The sequence below is a fragment of the Lepidochelys kempii genome, chromosome 3 (assembly GCF_965140285.1).
Source record: "Lepidochelys kempii isolate rLepKem1 chromosome 3, rLepKem1.hap1, whole genome shotgun sequence".
Lineage (NCBI taxonomy): Eukaryota > Metazoa > Chordata > Testudines > Cheloniidae > Lepidochelys > Lepidochelys kempii.
Window position 1 is genome coordinate 57,378,283 of NC_136382.1, and position 27,212 is coordinate 57,405,494.

At 42.9% G+C, this 27,212-nt stretch overlaps 1 protein-coding gene across 4 annotated transcripts in view; it reads right to left on the reverse strand.

The window, feature by feature from the left end:
- The window catches only part of B3GAT2 (beta-1,3-glucuronyltransferase 2), a 68,340-nt gene extending 50,079 nt beyond the window's left edge, over positions 1-18,261 (reverse strand). The window contains exon 1 of one of the 4 annotated variants that reach the window (XM_073336384.2): positions 16,623-18,261. In XM_073336384.2, coding sequence (XP_073192485.1) covers positions 16,623-17,126 — 504 coding nt within the window. In that variant the 5' untranslated portion in view covers positions 17,127-18,261. The remainder of the gene's footprint in view (positions 1-16,622) is intronic. The other 3 variants (XM_073336388.2, XM_073336386.2, XM_073336387.2) reach the window with 3 other exon arrangements.
- Positions 18,262-27,212: the final 8,951 nt, after the last annotated feature.

The following is a 27,212-nucleotide window of genomic DNA, read 5'->3' on the forward strand; positions in this document are numbered from 1 at the left end:
CTGCCCTCAGGGCCAGCCCACAGCATTTTGGCACCTGAGGCGGGGTGCTCAAATGACGCCCCTATGCCCCCTCGCTTGGGCCAAAACTTTGAAACGTCTCAATTCTGCCTTCTTCCTGTTCTACTCCTCTCATGGTACTGCTCTGCTACCTACCCCAATAAAGGAGAACTAACAACTTAAAATGCCTTGTTCACAATTTTTAAGTAACACTTAACTTTCAAACACCTGAACAGCAAATGTAACTTTTCTTCTCTGCATAGTAAACACTGGCATTTTTATCTGTTTGAATAATCAAAGTAGTGCTTTCCATGCCTTCTTGGTTGCAAAGATTTGAACTGCTTCCTGCTGACTGTCCACAATCTGGGCCAGCTCATGCTCTATTGAGATGGTTGCAAGGCTGACCAGCCTCTCCTGTGTCATTGTGGAGTGTAGATGTGTTTTTATTAACTTCAGCTTGGAGAAGCTGCGTTCTCCACTGGCAACTGTTACAGGAAGTGTTAGAAGTATGCGCAGAGCAACAAAAGCATTTGGAAAGAGGGTGGTCATCTTATTTGTGCACATATATTCCAGAACAGCCCTTGGAGTTGATCCGGCTGAAATGTATCTTGAAAGGGCTTTGAGTTCATCACCTAAATCACTCGCATCAATATCGCGCATGTCATCCTGTGTCAACACTGTCTCTAGTGCCCTGCATTGCTGATGTAGGTCTTCTTCAGGTATAGTGAGGAGTTTTGGAATACCATACAACATCCCAGATATACTGCTGTGTTCCTTGAGCTGCATGAAACGTTCTTGAACTGACTGTATTGCACAATCTAGCACCTGGTTAAAGAATTCAACTTTGAATTGTTGTTTGGGGTCTCTTATGGGATTATCCCGTGCCTTGTAATCAATATGTCTTCTTCTTTGGTGACTCTCATATTCTTGAATGGGTGGGAAAATAGCTTCAGTGTAAAGTTCCTCTACCAACTGCTGTGCACTCTTCAGAATGTTTTGAAATCCCTCATCTGACCGGTAAGACCGTAGGTATGACTTTGCTTTGTCCACTTGTTCCATTGCTCCAGATATATCAAGGTCAACACCTTGGAGTCTCTTGCTTACAACATTTATTTCAAACACTATGTCATGCCACAACACTAAGCCACACAGAAATTTGAAGTTATGTATGTTTCTGGTAATTCTATTTCTCTCTGCCACTGTTCTCCCACAAACAGTTCCTGTCACAGCATTATCCTCCATAATGGCAACTATGGCATCATCTATCTTTCCAATTTGGTGTTTGATAGGCTTTATCGCCTCCACTCGACTTTCCCATTGTGTGGCACTTAGTGGTTTCAGTGTCAGAGAAGATGTTCCCAGATGTTGCTTCAAAATTTGGCATCGATGAGTTGATGTAGAGAAAAATACATAGGTGCTCTGAATTACATTAAAAAATTCAGCAGCATCACTAGAAGCTGATGCTACATCATTGACCACCAAATTCAATGAATGAGAACTGCATGGGACAAAAAAAGCTCGAGGGTTTAATTCCTGTATCTTCCAGCTTTTTAAGAAGCACATTTGTCATACCAGCTCCTGTAGTATCATCAATGTCAATAAATTCTAGAAAATGCTTTCTGACTGTCACCATTGCAGGGACATTTTCACTAGGTTCTATTGTTGTTACAAAACGCACCATTAAAGTCATTTGTTCCGTATGGCTGATGTCAGGTGTGCAGTCCAGAATAACAGAGTAATATCTTGCTGACTTCAGATCTGCCACAATCTTCTGTTCGACTTTTGTTGCCAGTAACTCTATGATCTCATTTTGAATTGTTTTTCCAAGTTACTGGTGTGTGTACATTTCTTCGGTGGTGACTCTTCTTAGATGCTCCTGGAGTACAGCATCAAACTCAGCCATCAGCTCCACAATTTTAAGGAAGTTTCCATTGTTTGGCACATACAGCTGATCTGACGTGCCACATGGTGCTAGGTTTTAGGTAGCAAGCATTCTCACAATGGCAATGAGCCTTTTCAGAACACTTTGCCAGTAAAGAGATTCTGACACAATCTTCTCTTGATGTTCATCTTTGGTGGCCTTTAAACTTAGTCTCATCTCAAGCTCTCTCCACCTATGGAATGCTCTCTGGTGATTTGCTGCCTTCTCATGGCATGCCAGATTTCTAGCCAGATTTTTCCAGTCCTTTGTTCCTGTAGAAGCAATGTGGCTGGAACATTAGACTGGAAGAGTTTGCAACAAAAACAGGATGCAGCATTCTGAGTTTTTGAGTACATAAGCCATAGCCTCTCCACTTTGTCACCATTGGGGATTTCAATAATGTGTTGGATGGAAATTTCTATTTTCATTGTCTTTGGGGAACATGAAGTTTTTCACTTGCTGTGGCCCATGCAGTACAAGGAAGTCCCTCAGGCTAGTGCTCAAGTGGGTCCACAGTCCTGGATCATCTAGACTTAAGGAACTAAACTCAGCAGCAGCTGTTTCTTGCGCCTCCACCACACTCTTCTCTGATCTACATTTTTCTTCAGGGATGTGCATGGTTACATCCATTTGAGATGGAGATAGGGATGTTGCAGTAGCTGCCAGGTCACCTGCACTCTGACTAACTGGAAGATCAGGCATCTCCTCACCACTCACATCCTCACTGGGGCCGGAAGGCTCTCCGTGCACATTTGTGTCTATGCATCTCAGGAGAGCTCCTTCCTGCTTAGATAGAAAAGCTTCCTTTGCTTTCTTTTTCTGAATGCTGACCCAGAGGGGTGTTTTCTTCTTTCACTCATGACTGCTGTTCTGTGCCAGCTATAGTGGCTCTCAAGACTCAATTGAAGGGGACAAATAAGCAGGCTGGTAGCAGGGCCTGAGTGAGGAAAGATGACAGCATCTTAAGGGCCTAACTGGCTCCTACTACTTCAGTTGACTGCCAGGAATCATAACATTCAAAAACCGGTAGGAGAACACTTCAACCTCTCTGGCCACTCAATGAAAGACTAAAAGGTGGCAATTCTGCAACAGAAAAGCTTCAAAAACAGACTCCAAAGAGAAACTGCTGAGCTTGAATTAATATGCAAACTAGATACCATTAACTTGGGTTTGAATAGAGACTGGGAGTGGCTGGGTCATTACACATATTGAATCTATTTCCCCATGTTAGGTATCCTCACACCTTCCTGTCAACTGTCTAAATGGGCCATCTTGATTATCACTACAAAAGTTTTTTTCTCCTGCTGATAATAGCTCATCTTAATTAATTAGCCTCTTACGGTTTGTATGGCAACTTCCACCTTCTCTGTATGTATATATCTTCTTACTATATGTTCCATTCTATGCATCTAATGAAGTGGGCTGTAGCCCACGAAAGCTTTTGCTCTAATAAATTTGTTAGTCTCTAAGGTGCCACAAGTACTCCTGTTCTTTTTGTTCTCCTCAAGTGGGTTCAGGGAAGCTACAGGAAACAGGAAGCTCCCTGAGAAGCTGGTGTTAATCAGTCCAGGCTCCTGAGGGTGCTAGAGAGGTACATAAGAGGCTCCTTCTCTCTCTCTCCCTGCAGCTCCTGCTGCTTTCTGTTATTCCCTCTCACCTTTTCTCCTGCCTGCCTGTTTTGTCTCTTGTGCCCTCCTTCCTCCAGCACAGCAGTCCACCATCTCTGTGCATCTAAAGCAAAGAGAATACATATGCACCAGCAGCAGACACAATTTTCTACACTTTGGTCCTAGTGGCAGCCCCCCCCCAGTCTGGCACCTGAGGCAGCCACCTCAGTTCACCTCACGGTAAGGCCAGCCCTGCCTGCCCTCTCTTAGAACATGTCTACACAGGAAAGTTTTACCAGTATAGTTAATTGGTATAGTTAAACCAATATAACTATACCAGTATAAACCCTACTGCAGATACTCTTATTCTTTTAAGAATGACTTTCCCCAATTAGTGTAAACCCCTTCCAAAGTGACATAAGCTAAATAAAAAGACAGACCCTCTTATAATAATAGTGTTGACACATGGAGATAATTTAAATTCATATCTTATCTTATATTAGTATAACTTTCCATGTAGACAAGCCTTTATCCCAGTGTAAGCGAGAAGTACCTTGACCTCAGAGAAGCAGAACTGGGTGGCCCATTAAGCTTCACCTCTTATTCACTCAGGAACTCATCAACCCTGTGTAGATGTTAAGTGTGTACCTAAAGAGGAAAAAGAAACCAGATACTTCCAGACCGATTCATTTCACCCTTATGTTGTAATCTCACTTCTTTGTTCTCTTTCCTGTATACTCGGTCACTCTCTACAAATCTAAGTAGCTGCCAAGAACATAAAAATCCCTTAGCGCAAAGTGAAAGAATGTATCTAAGGCTGTGTAAATGCTAACTGTAGAGTATTTTACAGTCTCAGGATATATTTGAGAGTAGAAGTGGCAAAATGTCTTATAAGCCTCAGTATTACTACACATTAATGTGCTGATGTGTTGTGAACACTGTTCATGTACCAGGGTAGGAAAAATCATATGGATTAATAAGTCAATCTGTATCAGAGATTTCATTTTGTTTTCTATTCTGCTTGACCCTAACAAGTGTTAGGGCACAGAGAGAGTAATTTAAAGATATTAGACTATCAGATACCAATGTAATCCCATACATTGCACCACAAGAATTCTGCACTGTTTCTCTAACTATATTTTTAATGGACAGCAGCACATCTGTTATCTGAATAATCAAAACTTGAAGCCACAGTATACATGTGATATAGGGTTGCCAACTTTGGTTGGCTGAATTCTTGGAGGTTTCATCACATGACATTATCTATAATTAAAGATTGATCTTTAATTCCTGGGGACTCCAGGACAATCCTGGAGGGTTGGCAACCACAATGTGGCAATCTTTTTCAAAAGGGACAGGATATGAGGAAGAAGAATGAGGAAGTGGATGGGTAAAGCCAGGAGAAGAAAGAACAGCATGGGGGGAGGAGGAGTAAAATAGATAAAGAACAAGGGAAAAGTAAAAACGGGAGGGACAGAGCATTGTGATGGAGGAAGATGAGGACAACTGATTAGAGGGAAATGGGGAATCAGAGAACAGATAATGGGGGAAGGAAGCTCCGAAAGCCAAGAGCTGAGAGAGAAAAAAAAAACAAAAGCAGAGAGAGAACAAAAACGATTCTCTCTCTCTCATTCTCTCTCTCTCACACACACACACACTCTCTATCTTGCCAAAAATAGCACTTCATTAGTCACTCAAGAAGATTAAGACCTGGGAAGTGCAGGAATGATAGGGAAGGGGTCAAATTGGTTGGAAAATGGAAAAACCCCAGGGAACTGGAAGTAAAAGATGAAGAGGAGGGAATCTAGTCACTGCTTCTATCATGAAAAGGCTTCCAGACTGTAACAATTTGCTGAATGTTTTCACAGCCATCCATCACTGCCTCCCCATTTAGGACTAAAAAGTCTCCAGAAAATTCAGCTTTGTGTAACATTTTTTTCTGCTTCTCAGTTTTCTATTGTTTCAGTTCCCATGTAATCTGCATTCTGATGCAATGCTAGTGCCCAGATTATTGCCTGGACTTGCCACACAGTACCAGTGGGACACCAGCAGACTTCTACAAACAGCTCCAATTTATTTTGCTAGAAGTTGGATTTAGAACTCCATCTCTTCAACATTTACCACTGTACCTCTATAAAAGAGGAAAGATGGTGTACGGTAGAAGTATGGACCTTAGAATGCAAGTCTCCTGACCATAAGCTCTGAGACGCAATTCTTATGCGACCACAGGCAAATCATTTAAGGCCAAATTGTGGCCTGAGTCATGCTCATACAAGTCAAGGGGATTGCAAATTGTGACTGGAAACAGAATTCACCCCATGATAGTTGTGTGTCTCAATTTCCTCAACTGTAAAGTGGGGCTAATATACCAGGCATACAATCATAGAATCATAGGACTGGAAGAAATCTTGAGAAGTCATCTAGTCCAGTCTCCTACACTCATGGCAGGACTACGTATTATCTAGACCATTTCTGACAGGTGTTTGTCTAACCTGGTCTTAAAAATCTCCAATAATGGAGATTCCACAACCTCCCTAGGTAATTTATTCCATTAATTTATTAATTTATGCTTAACCACCTGACAGGAAGTTTTTACTAATGTCCAATCTAAACCTCCCTTGCTGAAATTTAAACCCATTGCTTCTTGTCCTATCCTCAGAGGTTAAGAACAATAATTTTTCTCCCTCCTCCTTTTATGTACTTGAAAATGGTTATGTCCCCTCTCAGTCTTCTCTTTTCCAGACGAAACAAAACCAATTTTTTCAATCTTCCCTCATAGGTCATGTTTTCTAGACCTTTAATCATTTTTGTCACTCATCTCTGGACTTTCTCCAATTTGTCCACATCTTTCCTGAAACGTGGAGCCCAGAACTGGAAACAATATTCCAGTTGAGGCCTAATCAGCGTGGAGTAGAGCAGAAGAATTACTTCTCATGTCTTGCTTACAACACTCCTGCTAATACATCCCAGAATGATGTTCTTTTTTTGCAACAGTGTTACACTGTTGGTTCATATTTAGCTTGTGGTCCACTATGACCCCCAAATCCCTTTCCACAGTACTCCTTTCTAGCCAGTCATTTCCCATTTTGTATGTGTGCAACTGATTGTTCCTTGCTAAGTGGAGTACTTTGCATTTGTCCTTATTGAATTTCACCTTATTTACTTCAGACTATTTCTCCAGTTTGTCCAGATCATTCTGAATTTGAATCATATCCTCCGAAGTACTTGCAGCCTGTGCCAGCTTGGTATTTTCCACAAACTTTATAAGTGTACTCTCTATGCCATTATCTAAATCATTGATGAAAATATTGAACAGAACCATATCCAGAACTGATCCCTGTGGGACATCACTTGATATGCCCTTCCAGCTTGACTGTGAACCACTACTCTCTGGGAACGGTTTTCCAACCAGTTATGTACCCACCTTATAGTAGCTCCATCTAGGTTGTATTTCCCTAGTTTGTTTACAAGAAGGTCATGCAAGACAGTACCCAAAGACTTACAAAAGTCAAGATATGGCATATCTACCACTTCCCCCCAATCCACAAGGCTTGTTACCCTGTCAAAGAAAGCTATCAGATTGGCTATGCGCTAAGTTTTTAGAAACACTTTAAAAACTGATTTAGTTAAAGCAGAGCACAGCCCTCATGTGGACACACTTATTTCAGTTTAAAAATGCATTTTATTGATTTAGCCAAAGTCAAACCTTAATGACTCAAGCTAACTTGATATAGGACACTCTTGAACCAAAAGGAGTAGCTACACAAGGGAGCTGCACTAATTTAACTTTAGGTTCTAAACTGATGAACACATCAGTATCATTTTCTTGTGTAAATAAGGCCTTAGATTAAGTGCAAGGTATGACGATAATGTAATATATATGTACTATATTTATAATTTAGAGTCTTGCTCTAAATTCGCTAAGGCAGTCATGCACCAGAACTAGCTTTACAATTAGGACTAGAAACCTTCTGAAACAGCAGCTTATATTTTGACAATGAATATAGCAAAATGTGGAAGAGAGCACTCAACCTTTAAATTTCATAGACTTTCTACCCTTGCAAATATCTACTATTTGAGTTTATTATCCCACTCTTACTTAATAGATCCTCTTTCTCTTTCCTCATTTTGCTGTTCTGGTAGGTCCTGATCCTGAAGGAAAACAAGTGTCTCTTCAGAGCTGCTGGCCACCCTCAATTATTATTAGTAGTAATGGTCTGGATTTCACTATAAACGTATAAGACGACAAGATTTGGTCCCAAAGAGCTTGAGCTGAGGATGCTCAGCATCTCTTGAGGACGTCCAGCATCTTGAAAAATAGGGTCCCTAAATCCTTAAATACCTGCACCAAATCCCTCCCCCCTTTTTTTACTGTTATCTAGTTTCTCTCCTTTTAAAGTTACTCCAGCTTTTTTTCCCAGCAACTTATGTTTATTCTGAACTATTTAGAAAAGGCATCACTTGACTAACTCTAATATCAGTGTGCATTCATATACCCTCAAGTGTATCAAATTCATCTACACATTAGAAAAATATTTAATGCACTACTGACCCAGTAGTGGTCTAAACATATTTAGATTGTTTCTTAAGGTAAGGTTTTTTTAATATGAAGAAAAAAAACTCAATGACAGATGGCTAATATTTCATTCTGTCTAGGCTGCTAAATACTGTTTCCCAAAACTAGGGAGCTGAGCAAAAATCTGCTTTTTCCAACCAATTCTGTAGATTCAAAGATTTCATAATACCAGTCACATTTAAAAAATATTGGTAGGAGTCTATTAATAAACTTTTTTTAAAAAATCCATTTGGCTGTCATTTTATCCATACACAATTACATAGGAACCCATTTTTGACTACTACTGAAATCACTAACAACTGACCTATGCTGGTTAATAACAGATTACATTAAACGTATAGTGGAAGGCACACTAGTCCTTCCAGAGCTACAGTCGAACTAGCTTCCACTAGAGCAGACACAAAACCTGCCTAATCTGAAAATTCAGTGTAAATTTTTTTTGGTAAACTGGGAGCAAATCACATAAGCAGTTTCAGAGATATGGAGGCTAGGAAATATACTCTTAATTCCCTTTCAGAAGATTTTCCTAACATTTTTTGAGTAATCATATCTTCAAAACTTCAAGGTAACTGCTTAAATACGGCCTGAATCCAGCATCCATTTAAGTCAATGGAAAGGCTCCCACTGATTTTCATGGGCATTAGATCAGGGCCTTAGTCCCTAAAAAGCAGAGATGCTGGTAGTACATTGGAAGCTAGTGACGCATGCATGAATTATGGATCAGTTTAAAGGTGTTATCACCCATATAGATATAAGTAAGGACAACATGATTTAAATCCATTTAAAAATAACATGTACCATGTATATGATACAAGCATCTTTTTACATACATGTATTGCAGATATGTATATATTCAGGTGCACTGAACACGTCTCTTTTTAAATGTACAAAATACATACATAAATTTGATAATCCATCAATTTGATACATGCATTATTTTGACAGACACTTGGTAAAGTATAGGTAACCCAGCAGGTTCTTTGCAAAATGTACATGGCATGACAAGGGCTTTGCAAAGCATGCGTGGTACAGACAGATGCTCCTGATGGGATGAGGTTCTGCAAGGGAACCACTTTGGTGCAGGTAAGTCCTGCCCGGAAGAATAAAAGAGCAAAAGCTACATGGGTCATAACAGGTCCTGGACCAGAAATAGGGATGAGGAAGCCACATATGGGTGTAGAAGGCTTTCTGGAAAGGAATGAGGTCAGTTTGTGCATGATTTACAAAATCTGTCAGATTTCCTGCATCGCTACCAAAGTGCCCACAGACAATACAAGTCATACAAGGAATCCTGTTATACTTTTAAAATCCCAGGAGGTTCCCAGGCAGCAAACTGCATTGACTGGAAATTCCAGATAAGATGCCAGTTTTTACACACACCCACCCACCTTTTTTGGTAAAATGCAAAGCTTGGGTCACCCAACCAACCTTAACGCTGCTTCATAGTGCCATCCTAAGGACTACCACAAACCCAGACATCAAACAGGTCATTCCTATTAGCGACCATAAAATATTTAGTACCTTACTCTTCTTTTTAATAAACCTGTGTGAAAGGATGGATCCAATGTCTGAGTCTGACAGTTCTCAAGTTGACCATCGGGGCAGTTTGGGTAACTAGCTAGGCAGTTGGTAACTGTCAAATGGTTGATATGGTGTGTTGCTTTGTTAGTTTATAAACTAAAACGATAAATCAGAACTTCCTAGAGAAAGCTTCAGAGTCTTTTGAAAACACTACCAACTATTAGCCGGAACTGTCCTGCCCGGCCTTTGAGGTCCTAGCCCGGGAGGCTAGCCCCCTCCCACGCAGCTACGCCGCCGTGTGGGCAGCACGGCTGGCTCTGTCTGGGCGGCGGGGCTGTGAGCTCCTGCTGCTCTGAGCAGTATGGTAAGGAGGGGGCGGCGGCGGGGGGTTGGATAAGGGGCAGGGAGTCCCGGGGGCAGTCAGGGAACAAGGGGCGTTTGGATGGTGCGGAGGTTCTTGGGGATGGGGCGGTCGGGGATGGGGAACAAGGGGGGTTCGACAGTGTGTAGGAATCCCGGGGGGGGCGGTCTGTCAGGGGGCAGGGGTGTGGATGGGGGCAGGGGGCAGTCAGGGGACAGGGAGCAGGGGAGGGCTGGATAGGGGGTGGGGTCCCAGGGCAGGGATCCTGGGAGGGGGCGGTCATGGGACAAGGAGCAGGGGGGGTTCTGAGGGGGGCAGTCAGGGGGAGGGGGCAGGGGCCAGGCTGGTTGGGGAGGCACAGACTTCCCTACCCAGCCCTCCATACAGTTTCACACCTCGATGTGGCCCTCGGGCCAAAAAGTTTGCCCACCCCTGAACTATTACTTAAGTCTTAGCAGTTTTTGAATGAAATGAAAAATTCTTTCATCCTTTATTGCAAGATTAACAAAGTTGTTTTGTCTGGGAACAAATTAATGGTTAGAATAACCACAAAAGACAAATAAAGGTGGAAGACATATCCCAGTATGAAGAAAGGCAGTTATTAAAATCAGTTATTTCACAATATCTTGAATCGACAAGGTGGGTGAGCTAAGCTCTCTGTAAGCTGTACGGCCACGCAGCAGCCTATTTAGCACTGCGCAGGCACTCAGGGAGCCCACCCAGCTGGGACCTGCTGCGGCCAAGGGAGGGGCGCCCAGAGGCCCTGACTTCCTCTCTAGCCAGGGGTGCTCAACCTCCCTCCCTCCACCCAGGTCCCTACCCTGCTTCTCCTGCCCCCATTCCGCCCCTTCCCTGCCTCCTCCCCCAAGCATACCCCATCCCCACTCCTCCCCTTCCCTCCTGGAGTTTCCTACATGCTTCTAAACAGCTGTTCGCGGTAGGCAGGAGGCTCTGGGAGGGAGCGGGAGGAGTTGGTCAGCGGGGCCACTGGCAGGTGAGAGGTGCTGGGGGGTTGGGGAAGCTTGGCTGCCATTGGTGCTGCTGAGCAGCACTCACTAATTTCTCATGGAGTGGGCACCCCTCCCCCAGCCCCAACTCAGCCTCAGACCTGTTGCAGCTGGGGGAGGGGCAGCCCAAACCCAGCCCCAGCCAGAACCTGCCACGGCTGGGGCGCCCCTCCCCTCCCCCAGCCCCAGCTCAGCCCTGGCCTGGCCCTGCCGCGGCTGGGGCGCCTACCAGGTGCTGCTACGAGGAGAAAGAGCTGGGGGGAGTTCTCTCTCCCCGCCGTAGCTCCAGAGCATCCGCCTGCACCCCAAACCCCTCACCCCTGGCCCCACCCCAGAGCCCACACCCCCAGCCAGAGCCCTCACTCCCCCACATACCTCAACCCTCTGCTTCAGCCCTGAGCCCCCTCCCACACTCCAAACCCCTCAGCCCCACCCCATTACTTTTGTTATGTGCACCAATATGGAGGTGATGTGTCACCCACATCACCTCCATATTGGTGCACATAACAAAATTCATTCCACAAATGGATGGGAAAAATTAGCGGGAACACTGTGGGTGGGGTAATATCTTTTATTGTATGAACTTCTGTTGGTAAGAGAGATGGCCCAATAAAAGATATTACCTCAGCCATCCTTGTCTCTCTAATATCTGGGACTGAGGTGGCTATAACTACACTGCAGATTTTGAGATGGCATATTTGATTCTACATACATCAAGCCCTTTCCTGTATCCTTTCAGCAGGACAACCTCCTACTGAAGTCTTCATTGACAGGTATGTCTGAGTAAGAAGCAGGAGATTAGCTGAACTGATGGAGGACACCCAATCTGTACGTGTAAATTTAACATATATAGGTTTTAAAAGTAATAGTATATGGCCCATTATTTAAAATACAGAAAGGGCAGAGTAAGTGAATCTCTGGCTTAGTGATATATACAAGGTGGGCAGGAAGAGATATGAAAAGTTAAGGTAGAGGTTGGAGTTGGAACCACAAAAACTGTTGTTTTTGACTTATTAATCTAACATTCTATGGAGGCAGAATTACAGGATCAGATAGTCTCAGTCTTAACTAAGATTTTTGTTTAGAAATCTAAAAGTATATAACTGGAAATCAAAGTATTAGCACTTTATTATAAATTACTTGTATCCAGGCATAGGGTGAGCTAAATGCAACAGAAAGGGTAACTGCATCACTCAAAACAACCTACAAGAAAAGAAAGAAAGAGAGGTCACACTGATTCATGTTGAAATCTCAATAAAATTCATGAAATAAATGTTAGTTGGGCTTCAGTCCTTCCACTGGCTTTGCTATGAAAATTAATTTCTTGTTGAGTATCTTGTCTGATCATATAATTAAATACATTTCCAGAATGGGGGCGGGGGGAGGAATTGCTTTTGATGGGAGATGGGGTTGTAGATGAGTGATCCACATCTCAGGTAAAGAATCAATCAACTTCTAGGTCTCTAGGCTATGAAAATAAATAGATAAATACTGACACAGCTATCTGGACTAAAGAGAAATTGTAGACCTAAATTTCTAGGTTACATCCTAAAGTGAAAAGAGTTGTGAGCATCTAAAGGCCGGACCTCCATTTATTCCAGAGAACAATTTCTCAGTTATTGCCATAATATCACTTAGCACTCCAAACACTGGCCAACTGCTCCTCTCACAGAAGCCTCTTCTAAGTTGTTAAAAATACTCATTCCTGACAAAAGATGCAGAGGAACCAATGGGGATCAAAGTTTAGCTGCAAGGTAGCTAAGGACAAACCATCCTCAGCACCACTTCAGAAACTATAGTTAAAACCTGCTTGGAGCAACCTCATTTAATTGGAATAGGAGAGCACATTTTTTGGCTATTAACAAATTAAGCTCCACACCACCCAGGGGAGACAGGCAAATGTGTGGGCCACAGTACAAAGAGCCCTGTGGGGTTCCACGTTTACTACAGTTAGTCTATATTTGTTTCCAGATTTAATTAAAAAGAAAAAACCCTGCATTTTATTTTTAATTGTAAAGGAAAACTGTTGCTGTTTTCTTACTAACTCTAATATTTAACATCTCTCCATATCAAATAAATCTGGTGCATTTCTAATATGATGATGAGCACATTATAAAATACCATAAATGGAGACTAGATTTTTCAAACTGACACCTCGACAAAAACAACCTGGCATTTCACAAAGCGCATTCCTTCTGGCTTGTACACCTTCTCTAGTAATAAAGCTGCTGCAGGGGGATGCTTCATTAAAGAGGCTCACATTCTCTTAAGTATATTAGAGAAAATTGCATCACTGGAGCTACACCAATGCAAACCATTACCAGTGTAAAGTGAACTGATGCAAAACTCCTATGGGGTTTTGGAAGTCCTTCAGAGTTTGAACTTTCTGGTCTTTCTGGTGCTAACAGGAGTGAAAAATATTACCAAAACATCCCTACTTTTGTCACTAAAATCAGCAGCTATGATTCTGAACACACACATGCAGATCTATTTAATAAGACAGCAATTTTACATAGTCATTTTCTGGCTGTAATTGTGACTTGTTCAAAAATCACACAGGCAGTCCATGCTCAAGGCAGGATTAGAATACAGGAGTTTCTGGCTTCCAGTCCCATGTCTATCCCAATCCCTTCCTCGTCTACAATAGGTCTTAAATCCGGTTTCCTTTGGGATTAGCGATTCAGCAACCACCATTTAGAAGAGTTGCTACTGGAAGGATAGGAAACAGCATTAAGCATTAACATATTCCCTCTCACATCCCATTAAGCCACTTTCAGGAAGGGAATTACTACAGGATTTCTGTCATAGGTGATGTGTTCTGAGGCTGGCCGCTTCATGCTTGGAGAGGAGGAGCACAATTTACTCAATCAATTCCCAAAGGGGAGACAGAAATTTATTTTAAAATTGTCAAGTCAGAACTCATGAAAATAGTGAAGGTTTTCCAATGAGAAATATGAAGTTTTTTCAGTGAGAAATAGAAATCTGACCAATGCCCTGATTGAAAACAAGGCTATGCGGTCCACCTTCTCACCAGAAAGGCACACTCTGCTTGTGGCATTTGGAAAGGCTCATTTGCAAACGATTTTAGTTGCTTGGACAGAGCAACAGATCAATATGGGCGGGGGGTGGGGGGGAGGATTATCTGTGTTCCAGCAGTACCTCCCCCTCACCACGAGAGCCCATCTGTGCTGCAGGGAAAACAGAAATGGGGTTGTTTCGGTAGATATTTGAAGATTGAAATCTCTCCCTGAGATCTGTTTTGTTTGTTTCTGCTACTGCATCTCATAGCAAGAGCTTCACTCACAAATGTGTTTCCCTGTGAACATGGGACTGTTCAAAGCACACATTTCTTTCTTAGCACTGAACCGTGTTGAAAGGAGGCTTAGAATTGCTTAGCTGCATGTGTGAAGAGGCTGGCATTCCTGTTAGCAAAGAGAAATAATTGAACATGGATTGCCTGTTGTGCCTGTAATCTTCAAGGTTAACCCTACAGATTCATTCATCCTTTGCATTCCTGCATTCACAGCCAGCACTTTGGGGAGCTAATTTGTACCTTTTTAATTTCATCATCCTCAGAAATTAGAAATAAAGGACTAGGAAATAAAAAAGATTCAAGCTGACTCAGGACCATCTTCTCTTAACAAGAAAAGGAGTACTAGTGGCACCTTAGAGACTAACCAATTTATTTGAGCATAAACTTAACAGTTACTCAACTGGTGTGCCCTGTCACTTCTTCATTTAGTGTTTCCTCTTTCCTGTGTATATTATAGAAAGGATTTGTGTCCAGACTTTGCCCCTGTGCTACTGCTGGGAGCGGGGCATATTTTCTGGATTGGGTTGTAACCTTCAGCGGAATGAACCACACTGGCACCGAATTCCAAAAGAACCCAGATGACATCATTAAAACAAGATGAAGGCATAGAATTCCTTTGCATTGATGAGCTAAGTACAGCCATGGGGGTGTAGGGAGGTTTAGGAAAATAACCCAGAAAAACAGAATATGACATTTCCAGTGTAAGGTCCTCAAATTAGGAGCTTCAGTGCTGCATCTCACGCTGGAAAAGGAACTAGAGCAGCTCTGCTAAATGAGGAACTTGCACCTGTCAATGTATTGAAAAGGGAAGAAAATATATTTTAAATCTAAACACTAGTCAATTGCGTTGATCAACATTTCTAAAACAAACTCCCTCTAGAGGCTTTATCTGCTGCACATCTTTGTATACTGGGTGTTTCCATCTACTGATTGTAAGTCACCCATGGATGTGAAGTGCTAGCTAAATACAGGATACTATCATACATTGATAGGTTCATACCTTTAAGCAGTGAAGTATGCTGATTTCAATCTCTTTAAAACTCCTGCACATTGTCTGCCAATCTATTTTTTTCCTCTTTCCCTCCCCCGTTTTTCTGCCAAGGTATTCTTTTATCTGTCAAATATACATGATCTTTCTTCTGCTGTTTTATGTCCACTTATTAAACATCCCTCCTTCCTGCCAGTGGGAAATCAGAAAGCTGGATAACCTCATCCCTGTGCACTTGCCAACTCCCACTGAAAGGGAGCAAGCACTTCACGGAGTGGCTGGAATAAAGACAAAACACATCCCCTTACAACTGAGACTCCTGAAAAGATGTTTAGCCATTATGTAAAAGATTTTCTGCTTTGAACAATGACAGGCTTCAAAAAAGAGTGGGCAACTCCAAGCAAAGTAATTCATGGCAAGTTAAATTATAAAGGACCATGATTCATGATGTGAGTTTGCCCTCCAGGGTAAAAGAAAGAGACACAACCAGAACTGAAGAGATCAAAGACAGTGGTGTCTCTTTTATCCCAGTTTTAACAGAGCCACAGTGAAGTCATTATATAATCCAACTCTGCATATCTCAGCAAGAAAATGATAAAAGAGCAAGTGACTGCTTCAGGATGTGGGAAGGGAAAAAAAGGGGAACTGTTCCTGAAAGGCAGAATTAAGATTAAGGTAATGGTAGCAGGAGCAGCACAAATTCATTGGTACTCTGAATGCTTGCAGAGTGCATGAATTTGGGAGAAGGGAATATGTGAAACGTTGAGTCTGGGGAAAGATGGGTGCAGAATGCTGGAATATTGATTTTAGAAAGGCCTTTGCATGAGTTTGGGTGAGGGGCCATGCACTGTGCCTAAAACTAGGTGGACTGTATGAGTTCTGGGTGTATTGAAGGTCTAGATCTCCTGAAAGTGAATGCACAGTGCATAAAACTGTGTCTGTGTGCAGGCTGGGGAAGAGTGCATGCAGGGTCAGGGTGTTAATTGGCTGTTAGAAGAATATGCAAGGTCTGTGGTGCTGCGGACTCTCTGGGCCTGGGTGTCACCTGGTGGAGGTGCAGGCAGGGTGCACGGCTCTGGATTGGCTAAAGATGCGGGGGGGGCTGATTCCGGATTAGGTGGAGGTGCATGCAAGGGGCTGGAGATGCACAGCTCTGGACTGAATGGAAGCGGTCGGAGTACCACGGCTTGGCTCAGGACTGGGTGGAGCCAGTGTTTGCAGGGTGTCGGGGGGCCAGGCTCTGGACTGGGTTAAGGTGCATGCAGGTGGACAGGGTGTGCCAGGCTCTGGATTCACCCCGGGCCCGACACCCGCCCTCCGTCCCCCGCTACCTCCTCGAAGAGCTCCAGGCTGTAGGTGTTGTCGTCGTCGGCGAAGAAGAGCACCCCGGGCTGCGGCGGCGGCAGGTGCTGGTGTCGCTGCCGGAGCCAGGCCAGGCCGGCGTTGCGCTGCTCGGTGGCGCGGGGCAGGCCGGGCCGCTTGTACCTGCGCGGGGTGGGGACGTGCAGGTGGGTGCAGGGCAGGCCGGCCCGCGCCACGAAGCGGCTCACCAGCTCGCTGCGCCGGGCCGCGTCCTCCACCAGGACCCAGTGCAGCCGCGCCACCTGGCGGAAGGTGTTGGCCAGGCGGGTGAGCTCGGCTTTCTGCACCGGGCGGCTGTAGGTGGGGGTGATGGCATAGATGGGGGGCAGCGCCGGCCGCCGGGGGCCCGCCTGCTGCGGGGGCCGGGCCGGGGGCGCGGGCGGCGCCCGGCTGCTGTCCGTGTCCAGCAGGAGGATGACGATGAGCCCCCAGGGTAGCAGCAGCAGGAAGCGGCTGAGGAGCAGGGACTTCATGATGCCCCGGCCAAGCAGGGCGCCGCCCTCACAGCGCCAGCGGCCGCCGCCTGGGCTCCCCTCCCCATGGGAGCCGGACTGCGGGCCGGCGGCTCTCAGCGCATGGCGGCCGGGCGGAGGGGGGCAGCCCCAGCGATCACAAGGGGGCCTGGGGTCAGCCTGGGCGGGCGGGTCAATGCCCCGGGGACCGAGTCCGACGTTCTGCCCTGGGCCGCACAGAGCGGGTCAGTCACATGGCGCTGGGGCAGGCGCGGAGCCGGGGCAGGGAGGGTGCCCAGCCGCTGCCCAGGGCGCCTGTGGTTCCCCTCTTCGCCCGGCCAGTCCCGCCGGGGGCTGCCTGCTCTCCTACGCCGCCTGTTGCCGCCCTTCCGCCGCCTCTTGCCCTCGCAGCATCCCCCCTCGAGCCAGCGCCGCGGCGGGCCTGCCGGACAGTCCTGTGCGCGGCGCTGGTGGTGGGAGGCTCCTCGGGTGCGCGGGCGGAGCAGGGACTCGCCGGTGGAGCTGGCTGGAGAGGTTGGCGCGCGGGCTCCCTCCTGAAAGGCTGCGGGGTCTTTGGAGAACAGGCAGCGTCGTGTGCTCACGTGCTTAAAACTCCAGGGACCGGAGCATCGGGGGCGGGGGGTTCACACCACTAACGAACCAATGCCGTGAGTTTTAATCAGCCTTCCCGCCCAGTCGCGTAAGCCAGCCGCGCGGGTTTGCGTGCTGCGGGACGGGGCTCCACAGGGCAAAGGAAACCCCCGAAGGGTTCCGCAGAAGGGGCCAGCGGGCCCCAGGGTAGCTTCTGGGCTCTGCGTGCAGAAGGAGCTACCGCCTGGCCGGGCGGCTGGCTGTGAGACAGCTATTGTTCCGCCTCGCCCGCTCGAAAGAGTCGCCCTTAAACTTCTTTTGTTTAGCAAAGGTGGCAGCTGTAAGGCGCCCTGAAGCTCGTGGCTAGCGTGGCTGCAGCGAGACAGTGCCTGTGCTCCGGGAGACGGTAACAAACGCAAGGACGTACATCATCGGCTGAATCCAGCTTGTCTTCTGAAACATGCCGTTCCCTGCTTGGGCCATAGAAAACAAAATGCCAACGGCTCCAAGGCGGGATGTTAGAGCAGGCAGTTCTCGCGGCTGAGGGCGAGGGAATGTTCGGCTTTGCAGGGCTCTGTGTGAGACTGCACCACCGTATCTATTGCTGGGAAACGTGTGCGTGGAGGTCTTTACTGCTCACCTCCGAGTTGCCTAGAGAAATTAAGTCTCTACAACGCAATTGTTTTTACAATAAAATTAGTGTTTCTGACAGGGAGAAAAATTGAATACTAGAGTATATGTATAGTGTGTGCTGCTGCCCACTTTTCTGCCCTTTTTTAACTGGAAGAATAATGTTCTGAGATAAGCAAAAATTAATATTTGTAAATTACTTGAAAACATTTCATACACTTACATTTCCTTTTCTTGACTTAATTTTTGTCAGCTTCTTTGTGTTCTTGTATTTGCAGCAGGACTTTACATGCTTATTTTAATATCTGAATAACCCATACTCTTTGTTGCATAACAAACATTTTAAGAGGAAAGAAAAGGAGTACTAGTGGCACCTTAGAGACTAACCAATTTATTTGAGCATAAGCTTTCCTGAGCTTTTTGCGAATACAGACTAACACGGCTGCTACTCTGAAACCATTTTAAGAAGAGTAGTAAAAGGCATTCTAACCCCCTCTGACTGCCCATTTTTGTACACCTGAATCTCATTTTCTTGCTTGTTCACCGTATCTCTAAATTTGCTTCAACTTTGTTACAAACAAATCCCAAGAACTGTTGTTTCAAATCAAATAGGCATGGGTATTTATCTTGTAATCAATCATATATCAGTATTTCATCTGAATACGATACAGACAATCAAGTGCTACAACAAACTTCATTCCCTCATACCAAAAAGAAATACAGGTTCTAAACACTACTCCTTCCTCTCCTAGGAGTGCAGAAGAAGTTTCTGTTGCATTGTTCAGCATTTCCCACTGTCATTACTAAACATTAGTTTAAAAGTTCCTTTACATTTCATGTGACGCAAAATAGATAGAAAGATACACTATTACTCATTATAATGAGAATTATGCTATTTAATACATATATTACATTTATAGGCCAACTTATGGCCTCACCAGTGTAAATCTGGAATAATTGTATCTGACATCAGAATTTTGCCCATTTAGCTGTATTTAGTGGGATGATTCTGCTGTTAAAAGAAACATTCCTTATATTTTCAGACAAGCCCATTAGCTGAAAGTTCACATTTCTAATCTATTTTTATGTTTATACTTGTTATTCAAATGAACATATTAATCCAAAGGGCTCACAAACAGAAAGGACATTAGAGTGATGTAATATAAATTGAAATCTGTGTGACAATGAGAGTAACAAATGACTATGTACTGAGCATCTAAATGAGGAAACATCTGTGCAGTCTAGCAATAATTTGAGTTAGCGTGTTTAGTGGAGAAATGGAAAGCTTGTTATGTGATTAATGAAATAATACGGAGGAATGCAGCAAGTATAAGTAGTTCAATATATCCAAATCAAAAGCATCTCATACCTGAAATTACAGTTGCCCATTTTGTGCTGATGTAGCTTATCTAAAGGACAATAATCTAAATAACACCTCTGTCAGATGGCTGAATATGCCATTGTTTCCCCATTTACTGAACAATGATATTTACAGATGGTGCTTACTCAGGTAATGTAACTTATGTATTAAAGCCACATCCCAATAAGATTTCATTTTTAAAAGTTAAGGGTCACTTCAGGGGAGTTCAAAGCTCATTATCTCCAGATATTTCAGTATCAGAGCACCAAAAGCACAGTGGGGCACAGACTAAAATTAAGGATTAGGAAGGAGTGTATTTTAATGGACATATTCTTTGTATAACACCTAGTCTTTTCTCAGGAAAAATTATCTTTAGTGGGAATTTTGTAGGAGTAATCAATACTGATATATTTATACCTTAACAAAGACAGCAATAGGAACAACTGGTGTAATTGCAACAGTTTAGAAAGGAGCACAACCACTAACTCAACATCAAGGCGAGTTCTTGATGGAATATTTGATACTATTCCATCGCTGTAATTGACTATGTTCCTGGCATCTGGTAACTAAATTCAGTGCTTATGTACATCTATTCAATTTGTATTTACTGTTTCTGTTACACAACATATTGTAATCTATTGATTGGTTTTATTGATGGGAAGTACCCAGCTGTCTGACAATGTGTGCTGATATAAATTTCTAGATAAATATATCCGCACAGTGTGAACGGTATTTATATATTGTTTTGTAGGCAACGCTCATTTGCCTGTTTTTATGTCCACATGCTATGTAATTATTTTACTGTGCCTGTAGTTTTACTCTTAAATTTTTGCATGATGTATGTTATGACACAGCAACTACATTTTGCCTCAGAGGTGGCTGCATTTCAATGGTAGATTAAGGACACAATGTGTAGTAGCAGATGCCAGTTAATGATGCAGAAGCATTGTCTTTCATATTTAAATATAGATTATTTTAGGCCAAGAGAAAACCAGTGAGTTGTAAAGTGTTTGAAGAGTTTTGAAATTCCTCAGGTTGAAAGGCACTATATACAAATAAAGTATTATTTATTAATATTGCTCCCAAATAAGCAAAGGAGAATGTTCTTGTTTTTGAAATTAGAGAGACACACTCACATTATATAATGACTAAACATGCTATTTTTGTGGGGTAAGACTAGCTACAGATACAGATTTTACTACAAAACACCTCAGCACTATTTATTACCAAAATTGTTACATTTGATTTTGGGCCTCAGGTAGAACTATAAAACAAAGGGCCAGACTCTAACCTGTGATGGATGGCACAAATCATTGCATGACTCAGATCATTCTTATGGTTGCACACAAAAGCATATTCGGAGTTGCATGATGGCATGTGGGCATGATTTCTCTTTAGAATCCAAAATGGTTTATTTGCAGAAGGTTATTGTGCTGAAAATATATTATGGTGTTGCTGATCAGTTCCTCCATTCCCCAATGCAGATTTTTGTCATAGATTTTTCAGGACGTGGTGCCAACTTTTCCATCCTAGGGATTCAGGATTCACAGGATTCAGCTGCCTTGTACCAAATTAAAGCATACTGCAGGCTGTTGCAACATGCACTGCCTGGAAACAAGGAGCCATAATGACAGCCAGTGATGTCATGCTTTCTTTCCACTGATCACAATCCCTCCAACATGTATGTATTGGGGGGAAAAGCCATGGTACAGGAACTGTTACAGCTGGACCATCCGAGAATCCTCCTACACTTCCTCTAATCCTGAGGCAGCTCAGTTCTCTTTGCTTTTCTTCCACTCAGCCCCTTGGACCACTCTCTGCTTTGTCATCAGTGTTGCTACTTCTGATGTCACCCAGCCTATCTCCAGTCTCTCCTGTCATGCCTGTCTCATTGGCAGAAAGCCTGACACTTTTAGTTGTCCAAATAGCACTTCTTTCTGTCCAGGGTTATAAGCAATATGGTTTCCCTAGGCTGATAATATATCTATCTGAAGTTATAGTTGGAGATAGGAGCATTTGAAAGCAGCAATTAAAATGGATTTTTCTGTATGCTCTGCAATGGTGGAACTATTTCACTCCTGAAGGAAACAGGAACAATTTGGCCAAGTAATAAGCCTTTGAAAATATCACAATTTCCAGATGCTCAGTAAAGACTTGCTGAGTCTTGTGGAATGAGGCATGTGTCCTGTGGAATTACAGTATGTGACCAGGTAGTTAAAGACTATCATAACAGCATATACACAATTTGACATAGCTGGCATTCTTGCAACGTGGTGTAGAATCACATGATTGGATGCTAAAAATCACTGGTTATAATCTATTTAGCAAGGACTGAGTGGGCAAAACGGGATGGGGAGTGGCAATTTATGTCAAAAATGGCATTACCTGTTTCCAAGTTGCTGACAACTTTGAAGCAAATTATCTTAAATTATCTTAAAAGAACAAGATGGAATGCTATTAGGTGTCTGTTACAGACCACCAGCTCACACTAGAGAACAGGATGGCTGGTCCTTAAACACCTATCTATAATGTTTGGGGCAAAAATAGCTACATTATTATGGGAGACTTCAATCTGAAGGACACACGATGGAGATTTCATAGAATGACAGAATCATAGAAATGTAGGGGTGGAAGGGATCTCAAAAAGTCATAAAGTCTGGTCCCCTGTGCTGAGGCAGGATCAAATAAACCTAGGCCATCCCTGAGAAATGTTTGTCCAACTTCTTCTTAAAAATCTCCAATAATAGGGATTCCAAAACCTCCTTTGAAGCCCATTGCAGTGCTTAACTACCCTTACAGTTAAAAGTTTTTCCTTATATCTAATGTAATTCTCCCTTGCTGTAGATTAAGCCCATTACTTCTTGTCCTACATTCAGTGGAATTGGAGAACAATTTATCACAGTCCTTTTTATAATAACCCTTAGCATATTTGAAAACTGTTATCAGATTCCCCTCTCCTCCATCTTCGTTTCTCAAGAATAAACATGCCCAGTTTTTTAAATCTTTCTTCATAGGTCAAGTTTTTAAACCTTTCATCATTTTGTTGCTCTCCTCTGTACTTGTCCACCTCTTTCCTAAAGCGTGGCACTCAGTATTAGACTCAATATTCCAGCTGAGGCCTCTTAATACATCCCAAAATGATACAAGCCTTTTTCACAGCTGCATCACATAGTTGACACATATTCCATTTGTGATCGATTACCCTAGATCCCTTTCGAAAGTACTATCACTTTCACAGTTATTCTCCATTTTCTAGTTGTGCATTTGATTTTTCCTTCCTAACTGAAGACTTATCTTTATTGAATTTCATCATGTTGAATTCAGACCAAATCTCCAGTTTTTCAAGGTAATTTTGAATTCAAATCCTGTCAAAAGTGCTTGCAACCATTTCCTGATTGGTATCATCCACAAATTTTAGAAGCCAATTCTCCACTCCATTATCCAAGTCATTAGTGAAAATATGTAACAGTACTAGACCCAGGCCGGACCCCTGAGGGACCCCACTAGATACACCCTCCCAGTTTGACAGTGAATGATTGATTCTTTGGGTATGGTCTTTCAACCTGTTGTGCACCCACTTTTCATAATTTAATCTAGATTAATTTTCTCTAATTTTCTTATGAGAATGTTATGCAGAACTGTATCAAAAGCCTTATTAAAATCAAGATATATTACTTCTACTGCCTCTCCTATCCATATTGAATAAATCCCTGAGAAAAGAAAATTAAAGGATACTCGACCATAGACACAATACTAACATTTGTGCAGGTTTTATTTTGTATTTTTTTTTGGTGATGTTATATTATACTAAGGCACTGGAAATCATTTGAAATGCCTTCAGAAGAAGAATGGCTTCCAGTTGGTAGCAGTCACTCCTCATAAAGAAAGATTATTTTATTTACTATGTAGTGAATTTTTAGAAGGCCCTCAGGCTGATATGCCGTTTTGTCTCTGAGAAGGCAAAGAACCTGCTCCAATTCTTATTGAAGTCACTGCTGATCTAACCTTGATGGTGCAGAACTGGGGCCTAAATAAGGCCTTGTCTACATAGGAAAGTTGCACAGGTCTAGCTTAATATTTGCATGTGAACCAATATAGTTAAACCATGCAAATCCTCTCTGTATCTGGGGATATACTTACTTAATCTGGGGTATACTTATTTCAGTATAACTATGGCTTTTTGCTGCTTAGCTTAAATTGATTAGGAAAAGGTTTAAGCTAAACCAAAATAAGCCACTCTTAAACTGAGAAGAATATGCACACTGGTGGTTTGTTCCAGTTTAATTATATCAGTTTAAAATCAATTTAAATTAAACTGGTGCAACTTTCCCATGTAGACAAAGTCTCAGTAAGAAAATTCACTGAATCTAGATTGTAAATTAATTCATACCAGTCCTGCATTTGAGCCAATTTACTCTGGGGAGATGGAAGGAAGGACAATATAAGAAGTGGCTTCCTTGACCTCTGTGGCCCAATGGCTCACAGCGTGAGGTTCATGATTTTCCAGAGTTCCAATTTGTCACTGCTCTGCAGATCTAAATGTCAGCCAGTCTCAATGGCATAGAAGGTAGACAGGCCCAAGACAATGACATTGTGATCAACTGATCAATAATTCTTCCAGATGGTAATTAGGCATGTGGGTCTCACACAGCCACCATAAAGGCAGGCACAGGTCAGTGATCTGGCCTTTTTTTCAGCTCCACATCTAATACTTGGCATGATAATCAAGTGATAGTTCACATTATTAACCATTAGGTGCCAAAGTCTTGTCAAGTAACGGGTCTGGTTCTGACTCTTCAGCTGTTTCAGGCCATCTTCGCTGTCATCTTCCTTGGGGCATCCTGGATGAGTTAGCTGGAAGAAGGGTCACGCCATATAAAGATAAAGGGGCTGGAAAAAAGGTCACACCATGGAGCAGTGCTATTTGAAACTCTAGCTGTTGTCTCCAAAATAGACCAAACACATAAACCTGGTCATTACAGCTCAGTATTACTGTTGGGTTTACATGTTGTGATGGCATACTCTTCTTCCAGTGACGATTCTTGGTGATCCCTTTCAGGACATAAATATATACATTACCCATTTCTTTTGCATTCAGCTTGCAACCTTAGCCACGATGGCTGGGCTTCCAAGACAATGAGGTACAGACTATGAGTAGATAGTGATCTTAGTGTTTCCAGTGATGTATCTGACTTGAAGGGGTGTCATCCCTCTGTTAGACCATTCGTTCACCTTTATAATCTTTCTTCCTTGTGTTGTCCCAACAATGTGTCCCTGAGACCACCAAAGTTGTTGGTCACAAGTATTGTGTCTTGGACTCAAAAGTAAATGGCCAGCAAAAGAAAGATCTTGTCACTGGAATTTGAATGTGGCACAAACTGAATCACTTTTAAAGAAATCAGGGGGCGTGTGCTTGGTTCAGCCCAGACCCCTCTTCCATGACATGCAGAGAAAGCATGGACAACCAGACACAATCTTCATCCACCTCACATAAACATGGTTTTGGAAACATACAAAGAGCTGATGGTCAAAGTGAAATGGGATTGATAGAGCTATAGGTGTTCCTTGAGGCTATGCTAGACTTGTCAGCGTTCCTCCTGTGTAAGGAGCAGTGGGGCAAACTTTTTGCAGGCACATAGATTCTGGTGTGACTATATTTCTCTAACATTTTTTGGCTTTGCCTTTGTGGATTCAAGTCTTTTGTGCATGGCTAAGCAATTTGCGAGTGGGATCTTGTGGAAGGTAGTCTTTGCAAGAGCATTAGATAAATGGCCAAAAGAGTAGGCCTGAGTTGGGTGAAGTATCCCAGCCACTTAATCTCAGTGCGATTGAAAGGCAAGAGGAAGTCATTTACATGGATTCTGAAATGCCAGCAATTGATGGCTGGTAGAAACTTAGCTATGAGGCCCACGCTCTCAGTATGAGAGGTGGGATGTTTAAGCATCACTATGCAAAAGCACTTGGCCCAGGTGACCCATAAAGAGGTCCCAGGATGGGGCAGAAGGATGGGGTTCCTCCATGGCAATCAGTAGGGAAAGGATTTGGCCAAGAGTTCTTTCCCAAGAGTTCTTTTTCAAGGACGATATGCCTTCTGGCATTATTGTGATTAATACAGCTGTGGTCAAGCTAGGTAAATTTCTCTAAATCATTATGTGCATGTCTTCCTCACACCATGTCCTTGGCAAATTATGTATAATTGTGCTGTAAGGCTCTCTGTCTGCTGTTTAATATGCTGTTTACTGATATGCTCTTTATCAGCACTGGTGGGGTGTGTGGTTGTGGGGGTTTTTGTTTGTTGTATTTTACAATTATGTTGTCTTTTACATAACAATGTTTAAACAGCATTTGTGTAGTCAGACTCTATCCCTAGGCATGTTCAAATCCTTTGATGTCTCACAATTTTAAGGATTAGGGCTAGATGTTGCAACAGAAACAGAGCTGCAAAGTATGTTATCTTGACAGACATTTAGGGCCAGATGGTGCATTGATGGCACTGTCCTGCATGAGGGGCAGTGTAGAGGTGACTGCTTATAGGGATTTCCAGGAAGGACTGTGGCTCAAGGAAGTGCCTGTGATGTGCTATCAAAGGGAACCATCTGAGATTGCCAGGACTTTGCATGTTTGGGGCACACTTATACCAGGATAAGGCACTTAGATACTACTGTGTTGTGCCCAGTATCAAATCCCTTAATAGAATTATCCCCTTCCCCACCTTTACATGCCCATATAAGAACATAATCTGGACCTTAATATATAGTCCTGGAGCATTAAAATTACATCTCTCCACAGTGGATTTCCTATCCTGTAGGGTGAATTCTATTGAATAACAATGAGTACCTGTAAAAGAGAAACTCTTCCTGCATGGCAGGTGGAGTTTTCACAGTCCAGGACTGTAATGTTGTTGTAAACAGTTTAATTCTACCAAATATGTCTGATCAGTTATGACATTTGAGAGGGACAGACTATCATATCCTTTGTGAAAAGACAAGGCAAATAGTTATAGCTATCACAACATTTCCCAAAGAATGCACTGTTTGTAATTCTCAAATGATGCAATTTTACATAGTGTAACTACCTATCAAAGTTTTCACTAAGGATGAGGTATTAGAGAATTCTCAAATGGCATCATTTAACATACCATATTTGACAGATCTGTATTAATTATGTATAGCATAAACAGAAATACAACATTATGGAATATATTATTGAATATTGAAACTATTCATCACTTATCTTAATCAACATTCACTTTACCTCATGTATGACCTTATTTGCGCCACAATTTCTGAGTACTACAGTTGTTCCAAACCTGTGAATGAAATTTAATACTTTATGAAAGGTCAACCTATATTCCTATAGGACATTAATTTGAAAATGTTATGCACTTTTGGGTAGGCTTTTCAGAAGGACTCTCCTACAATTTTCAGTGCACTGAACTACAGCATTGTGGTTTCAATTTCAGTATTGAAATCTACACGATACATACATTAAAATCACTATTGTAACATTTGTTTGATTAAAAATGT